Source organism: Tenrec ecaudatus, chromosome 2 (assembly GCF_050624435.1).
Source record: "Tenrec ecaudatus isolate mTenEca1 chromosome 2, mTenEca1.hap1, whole genome shotgun sequence".
Taxonomy (NCBI): domain Eukaryota; kingdom Metazoa; phylum Chordata; class Mammalia; order Afrosoricida; family Tenrecidae; genus Tenrec; species Tenrec ecaudatus.
In genome coordinates this window covers 196,625,283-196,639,091 of record NC_134531.1, presented here as the reverse complement: position 1 = coordinate 196,639,091, position 13,809 = coordinate 196,625,283, and the positions used below count along the sequence as shown (strand labels likewise).

At 42.2% G+C, this 13,809-nt stretch overlaps 1 protein-coding gene and 1 pseudogene across 1 annotated transcript; both read left to right on the top strand.

Annotated features, from left to right (window-relative positions):
- The first annotated feature begins 7,123 nt into the window (after nt 1–7,123).
- Nucleotides 7,124–8,640, top strand: LOC142439615 (heat shock protein HSP 90-beta pseudogene; annotated as a pseudogene).
- An 8-nt stretch (nt 8,641–8,648) lies between these two features.
- LOC142439616 (putative heat shock protein HSP 90-beta-3) lies at nt 8,649–9,607 on the top strand. Its single transcript, XM_075542129.1, has one exon. It carries the CDS (start codon nt 8,734–8,736, stop codon nt 9,370–9,372), a length of 639 nt encoding a protein of 212 aa, XP_075398244.1. The 5' UTR covers nt 8,649–8,733; the 3' UTR covers nt 9,373–9,607.
- Nucleotides 9,608–13,809: the final 4,202 nt, after the last annotated feature.

The following is a 13,809-nucleotide window of genomic DNA, read 5'->3' as shown; positions in this document are numbered from 1 at the left end:
TACCTACAGGTCCGCCAGCAGTGGATGAGAGTTCCTATCTCACCACAGCCCCTCCAACAGTTGTTGCTTTCTGGTTTTTTGAATTGGGCTCTCTTTGAGGTTAGGTGGTATCTCATAGATGTTTTGATTTGCATTTCTCTTATGGCTAATGATCGGGAACATTTTCTCATATGTGTATTGGCCATTCAGATTTCAGACTGTGAAACTTCTGTTCAGGTCCTTTGCCTACCTCCTCAGGAGGCAATTAGTTTTTCTCTTCTTGTAAGCTTGCAGAGTATTGTAGATTTTAGTAATAAGGCCTTGTCTGATATGTCATTGCTAAAGATATTTTCCCAGTCAGTGGACTCTCTTATTACTCTCTAGGTGAATTCTTTTGATGCACACAGGTGTCTTATCTTCAGTATATCCCACTTGCCTATTTGTGTCTCCTCTGTATTTATATCCTTCACTATTTCTGATAGCTTATGCATTCCCTGTGCCAAGGTTCTCAAGTTTGTCCCAATTCCCTCATTAATGTCTCCTATTGTTTGGGGTTTTATCTCAAGGTCTGTGATCCACCTTGAGTTTATTCTTGTGCATGGAGTGAGGTAAGGGTCTTGCTTCATTTTTCTACAGGTAGATATCCATTTTTCCCCTGCACTATTTATAGAAGATGGGATCTGCTTCCCATTTAATATTTTTTGTTCCCTTATCAAAGATCAGCTGTCTGTATGCTGATGTTTTTATTTCTGGGTCTTCAGCTTTTTTCCACTGGTCTGAAAATCTGTCATTATGCCAGTATCCCACTGTTTTGACTACTGTGGCCACATAGTATGTGCTGAAATCAGGTAGAGCAAGCCCTACCACTTTGTCCTTCTTCTGGAGGAGTTCTCTGCTAATTCTGGGTTTCTTCCCTCTCCATATGAAGTTGGTAATCTGTTTTTCCAATTCTTTGAAGAACGATGGTGTTATTCATATCCGGAGAGCATTGACTTATAGAGTGCCTTAGGCAGAACTGACATCTTTACTATATTGATTCTGCCAATCCACGAGCATAGGATATTCTTCCATTTGTTGAAGTCACAATTTCTTGAAGTAGTATTGTACAATTATCCTAATACAAATCTTTTGTTTTTTTAGTCAGGTATATCCCTAGGTATTTCAATTTGTGCTTGGCTATTGTAAAGGTACTGTTTTTTAATCGTCTCTTCTGTGATCTTGTCTGATGTGTAGAGCAGTCCAACAGACTTCTGTTTGTTGATTTTTTTGTCCTGCCACTCTGCCCTATTACTCTATTGCTTCCAACACTCTGCTTGTGGAGTTTAAGTGATCTTTGACATATAGAATCATATCGTCTGTGAATAATGATAATTGTGCCGCTTTAATATCTTTCCTTTTTCTTATGTTGTTAGCTAGGACCTCCACTATGGTGTTAAATAGGAGTGGGGACAGGGGGCATGCTTGTCTGGTCCCCTTTTTCAGTGGACTTGTTTTCATCTTTTCTCCATTAACGACCACATGAGCTGTTGGTTTTTCATACACGGCTTGTATAATATGGAGGAATTTTCCTTCTATTCCTATCTTCTTGTGTGTCTTAAACATGAATGCGTGTTGCCTGTTGGTTGGAAGCTTTTTCCACATCTATTGACATTATCATGTGGTTCTTATCATTTTTCCTGCCAATGTGGGAAATCTATCATTTTCAATCAAGACAATTTTTTTAATTGGCACTCATAGTTTTATTTACCAAGTGTGGAGCAAACACTGGCAGTGTTACAGGCTGCAGGTACACAGTGCATTGGTTGTAAAACTGCCCAGGCTTAAGCAACATACAGAGAGGGGAGTGCTTCAATGGGGCTCTTCTCCAGTAAAGTGTCATTCTACCCTGTTCTCCTTTTCCTGGTATCATGCATGGATAGTCTTGTCTATATACACAAATATTTTGAAGAAGGTACCAGTCTGACCCCATTCATGTGCTCACTGTTCTCAATAATTGATCTGAAGGAGCAAGTTAGAGTGCCTCAAACGTGCGAACAAAGTACAAAGTGAGATATGGTATGGACCTGCCTGATAAGAAATTTACAAGACTGATATTGGGGTCCTTTCACTGGCTTTGGAAAGAATGAAAGAGTAGCAGTTAGCAGCCCACCGCATTGCCACCGTGCCACCACCGGGGCTTCTGCCACACACCTTACACAGCAGAACAAAACGTTAAAAGCATACTTTAAAAAGCAAAACAAAAAAACGAAAACAAAAATATCTTGGCCATCTGATCAACTCATAGTGACTCTGTCTGACAAGATAGAACTGCCTCTGTGAGTGTCTGAGATTGGGCTGTAACTCTTTAAGGGATAAAGTTGCTGGTGGTTTTGAACTGCCAATTGGCTGCTGACAGCTCAATGCATAACCACTGTGCATACAGGCATAAGTGCAAAAAAGGCAGAAATACAAAACCAACCAACAACATTAATGTCAGTGGAGAGAAATATTTTTTTAAGTTCCCTTGTGAAAGTAAATCAGATAAGGATGTCCTTTATTGCAACACTTTTCAATATTTTGCTTGAAATAATATCCAAAGCTGTGGCAAAAGAGAGGAACTAAAGATATTCAATTTGGCAAAGAAGAAGTTAAGCTCTTTTATTTGCATATACGATCTTATATAAACATAGAAAGTCCAAAAGATTCAGGAAGAAAATTACTGAACTGACTTTAATTGTTTCACAAAGTGGCAGGGCAGTAGTTACATAATCTTGCGTGAACTTGAAGGTATGAAGGGTGAAGTGGTAGAGTTTAGCCTGTCAATCACAGGCTGTGACCTTCTCATGAGAAGGATCCTGTGAACTTCCTCTCTTTCTCTCCTAACCTTCTTGTTGACAAGTCACTTCAATCCACTCTGATGGCAGCCAAATCCCTGAAGATGCATCCATCACCATTGGATTTACAAGAATTTGTACCCACCAGCCTTTGATCTTCCTGAATTCTGCATCCTTGTGTGTGACTGGATGAGACTGAAGAGAGATTTATGGACTAGTATCAGGCTTAAGGAACAGTTTAGGACTTATAGACTTGATCTGGACTGAGCTAGGGTATTTTCTTGATACAGATTTCTCCCTTACACATATATAAATGTCCCTGGACTTATTTCTCTAGTCAGCCTGGTCTAACACAGGCAGATTACAAGATCAAGATACACAAATAGGACTGATTACGTTACACTATTAAATAGTACTCTAAAAAGGAAATGTGGCGGGAAATGCCTTGTATCATAACCACACAAAAGATGAAATGAATCTAGTTTAGGAATGAATCTCACCAGACATGCAAAAGACTATAAAAAGCAAACAAAATATTGATGCGATCCTAATCCAGATTTTAACAGCATTCTTTAGGGGATAGAAAAATACATGATCAATTCTATTGAAGTAAAATCACTCTATCAACAGCAATGTACTAGTAAAAGAAGAAATATAAAGTAGGAGACTTCTCACTTCTTATCTTAAAACATCTTACATAGTCGCTGCAGACAGCACAACCCAGTACTAATACAAAAGTCACAGAGGCCAGTGGGAGAGAATTAAGAATCCAAAAGTAATCTCAAAGGGGGCATTCAGAAAGGTCTACTGATTGCATGAAGAGCACATCCTTCTTGAACAATCAGAAGAAAACAGAGAGAAAGTGAGGGGCAAGCCATTTTGGAAAAAGACTCAATAGATAAGCAACCCACCCCAGGTGGAAATCCCAGATCTATAAGCATCATCAATAAGAAAATAAGGACAAATTCAAGAGCCATGTTACAGGACATAGGCATACTATTTAGCATAATGAAAGAAAAGCACAAAACAAAAGACAAATTAAATGACTGGGACCAACTAAAAATAAAGCAGTCAAGTGCATCCAAAGAGTATAAGCAGAGCCCACAGACTGACATAAAATCTCCAGCAATAACACAATGGACAAAGTAGTAGACTCTAAAATCTATAGAATACTGAAAGACCTGACCAAGGAAAACAAATGAACCTATCAAGAGGTGGGCAAAGTAGTGAACAGCCAGTTCACCAATAAAGACATTCAAATGGCTAAGAAACACATGAAAATAAACTCACGAGCTAACTGGAAGGTACATATCAAAACAAAAATGAGCTACCACTTCCACAAAAGTAGCCCAATTAAAAAATTAACAGAAACAATGAATGCCTGACAGAGTGCAGTGAGACTGAAACTCTCATACACTGCTAACTTGGTCTATAAACATGGACAGGCATGTTGGACAGTGACATGGTGCCACCTAAAACAAGTGGGACAGCAATTTGAATTCAAATCCCATGTGATCCAGTAATACCTCGGCTGAGCATGTCATTGTTGCTGTTTTTAGGTGCTATTGGGTGGGCTTCAGCCCAAGCAAAACTATGCACAACAAACAAATCACTGTACAGTACTGTACTATCCTCACAGCTGTTTCTATGCCTAACCATCTTGATGCAGAAGCTTTATCAATCCATCTCTTGAGGGACTTCCCTCCTTCCCTGCCCCTACACTTTATCACGCACAATAGCCTTCTGCAGGAACTGGTCTCTCCTGATAAGATGGCCAAAGTATGTGAGACGAGGTCTGGCCATTCTTGCCTCTAGGGGACTCTGGCCTTACTGTTTCTAATACGGATCAGTTTGTCATTTCAGCACTCCAGGGCACTCTCAAAATTCTTCTCCAGCACCACCTTTTAATGCATCAGTTCTCCTTCAGTATTTCTTACTCAGTGGTTGACGTCCACGTGCATATTAGCCAGTGGAAAATGCCATTACTAGGGTGCATGTTAGTCCTCAAAGTCAAGTCCTTGATCTTCAATACTGTAAAGAGGTCTTGTGCCGCAGATGTACCCAAAGAAACACATCTTTGATCTCTTCACTGATGCTTCCATCGTCATTGATCCAAGCAAGATGAAGTCTATGACAACTTTGAACTTGTTTCCATTTATGCCACCTAATAGGACAGTTGTGAGTACAGTTTGGTCTCTTTTATGTGTAATCATAATCCACACTGAAGGCTGACATCCTGCATCTTCATTAGCAAGTGATTCAAGTCTTCCTCGCTTTAAGCAAGCAAAGTGTGTCATCTGAATATTGCAGGCTGTATATGTCTTCCTTCAAAGCTGTTGCACATTCTTCTGCATTTAATCCAGCTTCTCTGATTCTTTGTGTTGCATACAGACTAAACAAGTATGGTGAGAGGATATAACTCTGCCCCCCACCTTTCCTGATTTTAAACCATGCAGGACGCCCTTGTTTTGTTCACACAAATGCCTCTTGATCCATGGACAGGTTCCTCAAGAGCATAATGAAGTGTTTTGTAATTCACATTCTTCAACAAACAAAAATTATCTGAAACCAATAATTTAGCAACATACTGAGGTATGACAGAAAGGAAATAATTGAGGCATGGATGAGAGAAAACATTATAATAAATAGCAAAGGAAGACTTGAAATAGAAATACATTTTTAACATGGAGTCAAAGACTTTATTAATTGCCTGTAAATCAGGGTGGAAAGATAGACTGCATTAAGGAGTACCCCTAGATTGTGACCTTTTACTAACATTTGAAATCTTATAATAGGATTAAGATATTACTGAACGTTAAATACTTGTGTTGTGCCCAAGTTAACTTTGAGCTACCTATTACTCATGTAATAACAGGTATGAAGTAACCAGGTACAAATGTTTGTCTGTTTCTTTGGGGAGGCATCAGGACAACCATTTGTGAGTTGCTCTGTGATAATAATTTCTTTTAGAAGAATAATATCAAACTAATAGCAAATAAAAATCAGTAAAGATATTACAAGTGGCTTGCGTTCCCAAGACGTAATACAGCTACACTTCCCTGAAGCCACACTCCTCCCCTCAGTATATTCCCCCATCTCACTGTATTCTGCAATTCACTGCCACATCCTACAGAGCACACAAAACTTTAAGGAAATGGCTGGCATGGCTATGGGTGCTGTTGTGCTCCAAAAACCAAGTTCTGATGTCTGTCTGAAGGGGCCCATGTGGTCCACAAGGCTGTGGAAGAGGTGAATCAGGAATACCAAGAATCAGAGGTCAGCAAGTGACTAGCCAAATGCGGGCTCCAGCACCGGAGACACAAATGCCCGAAAGTCAAAGCAAGTCTTGTTGCTTCTACCAAAGTCCAGTCCGGAAGTGGAGGTCACAGAAGAGAAGGTTTTGATGGAGGTGCAGTATTTGTCTTCTAGCAGATCATATCCCCAAGGAAAACAAAGGGTGGTGAATTTAGACACACCATTAAATAAGACAGCTGTTCTCAACCTATGACTTAAGACCCATTTGGTGATCAAAGGACCCTTTCACAGGGTTGTCCCAGACCATTGGAAGACACATAAATATTTTATTATATATAATTATATATTGTTTTGTGATTATTCACTATGCTTTATTATGTTTAATTATGTTCAATTGGTAACAATGAAAATACATCCTGCACATCAGATATTTACATTATGATTCATAGCAGTAGCAAAATTACAGTTATGAAGTAGCAATGAAAATAATTTTATGGTAGGGTGTCACCACAACATGAGAAATTGTATTAAAGGGTTGTGGCAATAGGAAAGATGAGAACTACTGTAATAAGAAGACTTAATATATTCCACCTTAATCTTGATTGAAGACTCACTCCAAAATAAGATCATAACCACAAGAGTGCCGGATAGAATTTATAACACATCACAATAGGGATTATGGTCAGAAGGGTCATTTAAGTAAATGACTATAACTCATGATGCAATATAACTACTTAAAGCTACCAATTAAATTGAGAACATATAAGGAGATCATATAGCTAGGAAGAGGGAATTTGGATAAAACTAGGAACTCACTGTCATTGAGTTGATCCCAATTGTCGGTGACCCTGTAAGATAGAGTGAACCCTGCATATTCCCAAGGTTTGAATCTTTAGACGAGCAGAGAACCTCATATGTGTGCCGTTGGCAGGCTGGTGGTTTCAAACTACTGAAAATGTAGTTAAGAGCCCAACACAGAACGTCTACAGCACAATGCCTCTTCATGAGCCTCCCCAAAATGGAAAGTCTTAGTAGGGGTCATAAAGAGGCAGTGAGTGGGGTTCTCTTGAGTCACCTCGGCGTAGCCTGCGAGCGTCCGCGCGCCCTGCACAGCCCCGGACCCGCTGCGCTCCGGTCCCCACTGCTCTTCAAGATGCCCGAGGAAGTGCACCATGGGAAGGAGGAGGTGGAGACCTTCGCCTTCCAGGCGGAGACCGCCCAACTCATGTCCCTCATCATCAATACCTTCTACTCGAACAAGGAAATTTTCCTTCGGGAGTTGATCTCTAATGCTTCTGATGCCTTGGATAAGATTCGCTATGAGAGCCTGACAGACCCTTCCAAGTTGGACAGTGGAAAAGAGCTGAAAATCGACATCATCCCTAACCCCCAGGAGCGCACTTTGACTCTAGTGGACACAGGCATTGGCATGACCAAGGCTGATCTCATCAATGATCTGGGAACCATAGCCAAGTCTGGTACCAAAGCCTTCATGGAGGCTCTGCAGGCTGGTGCGGACATCTCCATGATTGGGCAGTTTGGTGTTGGCTTTTATTCTGCCTACTTGGTGGAAGAGAAAGTGTCTGCGATCACCAAACACAATGATGATGAGCAGTATGCCTGGGAGTCTTCTGCTGGGGGCTCCTTCACTGTCCTTGCTGACCACGGTGAGCCCATTGGTCGGGGAACGAAAGTGATGCTGCACCTCAAAGAAGACCAGACAGAGTACCTAGAGGAGAGGCGAGTCAAAGAAGTCGTGAAGAAGCACTCTCAGTTCATTGGCTACCCCATCACCCTTTATCTGGAGAAGGAACGGGAGAAAGAAATCAGTGATGATGAAGCTGAGGAAGAGAAAGGTGAGAAAGAAGAAGAGAAGGAGGATGAAGAGAAGCCCAAGATTGAAGATGTGGGCTCAGATGAGGAGGACGCCAGTGGGAAGGACAAGAAGAAGAAAACCAAGAAGATTAAGGAGAAGTACATTGACCTAGAATAACTAAATAAGACCAAGCCCATCTGGACCAGAAATCCTGACGATATCACCCAGGAGGAGTATGGAGAATTCTACAAGAGCCTGACTAATGACTGGGAAGACCATTTGGCAGTCAAGCACTTTTCTGTGGAAGGGCAGTTGGAATTCAGGGCACTATTGTTTATCCCTCGGCGCGCTCCCTTTGACCTCTTTGAGAATAAGAAGAAAAAGAACAACATTAAGTTGTATGTCCGCCGTGTGTTCATCATGGACAGCTGGGACGAGCTAATCCCAGAGTATCTCAACTTCATCCGTGGTGTGGTGGACTCGGAGGACCTGCCGCTCAACATCTCCTGAGAGATGCTCCAGCAGAGCAAGATCTTGAAGGTCATCCGCAAAAACATTGTCAAGAAGTGCCTGGAGCTCTTCTCTGAGTTGGCAGAAGACAAGGAGAAGTATAAGAAGTTTTATGAGGCATTCTCCAAAAACCTGAAGCTTGGCATCCATGAGGACTCCACCAACCGGCGGCGCCTTTCTGAGCTGCTGCGCTACCACACCTCTCAGTCTGGAGATGAGATGACTTCCCTCTCAGAATATGTTTCCCGAATGAAGGAGACACAGAAGTACATCTAGTACATCACTGGTGAGAGCAAAGAGCAGGTGGCCAATTCTGCTTTCGTGGAGCGTGTGCGGAAGCGAGGCTTTGAGGTGGTCTACATGACAGAGACCATCAACGAGTACTGCGTGCAACAGCTCAAGGAGTTTGATGGGAAGAGTCTGGTCTCCGTGACCCAAGAGGGGCTGGAGCTCCCGGAGGATGAAGAAGAGAAAAAGAAAATGGAGGAAAGCAAGGCCAAGTTTGAGAACCTGTGCAAGCTCATGAAAGAAATTTTGGATAAGAAGGTTGAGAAGGTGACAATCTCCAATAGACTGGTGTCTTCACCCTGCTGCATTGTGACTAGTACATATGGCTGGACGGCCAACATGGAGCGGATCATGAAAGCCCAGGCTCTTCGGGACAACTCCACAATGGGCTACATAATGGCCAAAAAGCACCTGGAGATCAATCCAGACCACCCCATTGTGGCGACGCTGCGGCAGAAGGCTGAGGCTGACAAGAACGACAAAGCCGTCAAGGACCTGGTGGTGCTGCTGTTTGAGACAGCACTGCTCTCCTCTGGCTTCTCCCTTGAGGACCCTCAGACCCACTCCAACCGCATCTACCGCATGATCAAGCTTGGCTTGGGCACTGATGAAGATGAGGTGACAGCCGAGGAGCCCGGCACTGCTGTTTCTGATGAGATTCCCCCTCTTGAGGGCGATGAAGATGTATCTCGCATGGAGGAAGTAGATTAGGCCATTCTCCTCAGACCTTGTGCCCTCTGTATAGTGTCCCCATGACTTGAGTGACCATAGCCCACCTGGGCTCTGCAACTGCTGTTAACTAGTGGCTCCCCTCCCCCATTCTTGTGTGTAAAGCAGGATCTAAGGCCCTCACGCCCTGTTGTCCCCTCCTTTATTTGGGATTGGGGTTAATGTGTATCTGTGAGGTTTCTTTTTTGTTTATTTTGTTCTATTAAAGTATGCAAAATAAAGATGCCTTAAAAAAAAAAGATGTAGTGAGTGATCTGAAAGCGAGGCTGGAGGAACACAGAAGGGTAGAGTAATCCAGAGCCCAAGAGAAAACTGTTCCTGGAAGAATTAGTAGACAACAGAGCTAGTGCTGCCAAGTAAGAGAATAAAACAAGGTGTTTGGCAATCAAGGTCAAGAATGCTAAATATGACTACGGTGGATGTGCAAAGATGGGTGTGGAAGCTGTATCTCTGTATCTCTGACTTCACAAGGGGGAAGAAGACTCAACCTCCTAAGTCCAAGGTCAACTCTATGACGTGGAGTTCAGACATACCTCTACCCTGCACCCTTCTTTACCAGTTCTAACACCAACCATACCTCCCATGCCGTACTACTTCTCTGCTGGATTGATAATATATTGCAATGGCCACCCAGAATTTGCAGACCATACACGTGAATGTGGAGTTTATTAGAAAAGTTAACAGGTTACAGTTCAGGGTAAAAAATTCTCAGGGAACAATTCTTTTTAAGGTGAGCTTATTCCCAGCCATGCCTGCAGGCAAACATCTCACGTCTTCTTGACTTCTAAGCCATATGCTGCCTTGATCTCCTCAGTCAATGTTACAAAAACATTCTTTTTTGCAATGCCAGTAAATGACCAAAGCACATGCCATTCTGCCATGAGCTGCAATCTGAAGATACACAGCTCTAGCTCTATGGGTAAGAAAATTTAGATACCACGCATCTCTTAGTTGCAAGAACCTCTCCTTCCTGAAGACTTCCAATGAGTTCAAGTTAACTGATCCCATAGACCCAGAAGCCCACTGCTCCATCTTGTCCTCTGGCTCTTGGTTCGGCTGCTGCCATTCCTCTACCACTTTTCTTGTGTCACATTCCATCTCTTGAATCTAGGAGTGATTTCAGGATCTTACGGGCACACTCCAGTCTTGGTTCTTCAACTCTTGCTTCTGAGATTGTTCATTCTATACCCAAAAAGATGGGGCTCTGTCTTGTTTTGGTGTATGTTATTATCTCTGCAGATCTGTCTAAATAAGTTAGTGTAGATGAATAATCTTGAGGAGAAAACAACGGGACTGGATAGTTCCGGGGGAACATGGGACAAGGCGAAGTGGAGGGAAAGGAAGTTGTGTTAACAAACCCAGGGACAAGGGAACAACAAGGGATCCAAATTGGTGTTGAGGAGGGTGTTTGAGGCCTGATATGGCATGATCAAGGGTAATGTACCAAAGAGCAATTGCTGAAACCCTGGTGGGAATGAGCATGATAGTGGGACAGGAGGAAAGTCAAGGGAAATAGAGGAAAGAGCTGGGAGGCAAAAGGCATTTATAGAGGTCTAGATAAAGACATATACAGATGCAAATACATTTATATATGAGGACGGGGAAATAGATCTTTGGGCATATATTTATAGGTTTAGTATTAAGGTAGCAGAAGGACATTGGGCCCCCACTCAAGTACTCCCTCAATGAAAGAATACTGTCTTCTATTAAATTGACATTCTATGGTGCTCACCTTCCTGACACAATGACTGAAGAAAAAGTGGGTGAATAAGCAAGTGTGGTGAAGAAAGCTGATGGTGCCTGGCTATCCAAAGATATAGCATCTGGAGTCTTAAAGGCTCGAAGATAAACAAGCGACCATCTAGCTCAGAAGCAGCAAAGCCCACATGGAAGAAGCACACCAGCCTGTGCGATCACAAAGTGTCTAAGGGATCAGGTACCAGGCATCATCAGAACAAAAAATCTTACCATAGTGAATGAGGGGGTTAGTGCGGAGAGGACACCCAAGGCCGATTAGTAGTCCACTGGTGATCCTCTTGAAGAGGGGTCTCAGGGAGAAGACGAGCCAGTCAGAGTACGATGTAGCAACGATGAAAAATACAACTTTCCTCTAGTTTCTAAATGCTTCTTCACCGCCCCTCCTGCCCCACCCCCCCTTCACCCCCCACCCCACTATCATGATCTGAATCCTCCCTTGCAAGCAAGTCTAGCTAGATCAGAGGATGTACACTGGTACTGATAGGAACTGGAAACACAGGGAATCCAGGATGCATGATCCCTTCAGGATTAGTGGTGTGAGTGGTGATACTGGGAATGTAGAGGAGGGTGGGTTGGAAAGGGGAAACTGATTATAAGGATCTACATGTGACCTCCTCCCTGGGGGATGGACAACAGAAAAGTGGGTGAAGGGAGACGTCGGATAGGGGAAGATGTGACAAAATAATAATTTAGATGTTATCAAGAGTTCATGAGGGAGGGAGGAGAGGGGAGGAAGGGGAGAAAATGAGGACTTGATGCCAGGGGCTTAAGTGGAGAGCAAATGTTTTGAGAATAATGAGGGTAATGAATGTACAAATGTGCTTTACACAATTGATGTACGTGTGGATTGTGATAAGAGTTGTATGAGCGCCTAATAAAATTATTTTTTAAATGGGAATTGACCAATTAGACTTATAAGACTTTACAATCACAACTAACTGTAAACAATCACTCATAACTGAATCATGTAGTCCTGTTAGCATCTTTCCCCACCTTCTCTTCCCCAGACCCATCAGGCAAAGCAGATATTCTCACGCTCAGTCTATATGGTCCACCTAGTCATTGATCTGAAAGCACAAACACTATGGCTAGCAGGGAGTCTTTCTAAAACGTAAATGGTCCATGGAAATCTTTTATATTAATATGTATTATATAAAATGCTATTTTCTCGTGTTTGAAACGCTTAGTGGAGGCGACACTGCTGTGACAAGAGAATGAAGGAGGTGCCCATTTTGAGAAAGGGTGGGGATGACAATTCAAGGAGAGGATACCCTGTAAGTCACGGCATCACGCTACCTCCTAACAGTGTAAAATTGCTGATTAGCTTTATAACTTTTGGTCTGACTTCCAACGGTAAATGTATTTTATTAATCATCAGTATTTTCACAATTGTTGAGGTCTAAGATGAGATTGCCATGTTTAAGAATTGCTTGCTATTGTTGCTCTATAAAAAAAACATAGGGGGAATCTGCCATCTCTTTATAACAATTTCAGGGTTTGGGGTTTTAAGTAAAACTGTTAGACAATCAATTGAACCAACATCGACACACTCCAAGAATTAATATGAGTACTAAATATTTGGCCATAGGCACTTACAGTTGAATTGTCAGGTAGCATTCACAAGATACTAATACATATTGTCTCAGAGAACTATTTTTATGCCTTTTTAATTTTATCTTATTTTTTAAATAATTTTATTGGGGTTTCTTAAGTTATTATAACATTCCATACATCCGTTTTATCAAGCATATTTGTACATGCATTGTCATCATAATTTCCAAAACATTTTCTACTCGAGCCCTTGATAAAAAAACCCTCTTTTTTCTACTCCCTCCCCCAAACTCTCACCCTTGCGAATCCTTGATCAATCATATATTATTATTATTTTGTATCTAACACTGTCTGTTGTCTCCCTTCACCCACATTTCTGTTATTCATCCCCTTCATAGGGGGCTATATATCCAACTTTGTGATGAGTGTTCCCTTTCTCTCCCTTCCCCCTCCCAGGCCATCCCCTTACCCTCATGATATCACTACTCCCACTAATGTTCCTAAGGGGGTTATCTGTTCTGAATTTCATGTGTAGATAGCTCTTAGCTGTACCAATGTGTGTTCTCCATTCTAGCCAGATTTGTAAGGTAGAAGTGGGTCGAGGTGGTGGTGGGGCGGGGCGGGGAAGCATTCAGGAACTAGAGGAATGATGTGTGATTCATTGATGTTATACTACACCTTGATTAAATTATTCCTTCCTTATAACCCCTCTGTAGGGGCATATCCAATTATCTACAGATGGGCTTTGGATGTCCACTCCAGCCCCTCTCATTCACATCGATATACTTGTTTGTTTTGGATCTTTTGATACCTAATACCTGATCCCATCGACACCTCATGATCACACCAACTGGTATGCTTCTTCCCTGTCGACTTCTTTGCTTCCCTGCTAGATGGCTGCTTATTTAATCTCAAGCCTTTAAGATCCCAGACACTAGATCTTTTGATAGTCAGGCACCATCCACTCTCTTCACCACATTTGCTTATGCACCCATTTTGTCTTCAGTGATTGTGTTGGGAAGGTGAGTATCAAAGAGTTCCAGGTTATCAGAACAAAGTGTTCTTGTGTTCAGGGAGGCTTTGCATAGAAGCCCAATGTCTGTCTGCTAT

What these genes read in the sequence shown, in the direction of transcription:
- LOC142439616 (XM_075542129.1), top strand. Translation starts at nt 8,734, where the DNA reads ATGACAGAGACCATCAACGAGTACTGCGTGCAACAGCTCAAGGAGTTT.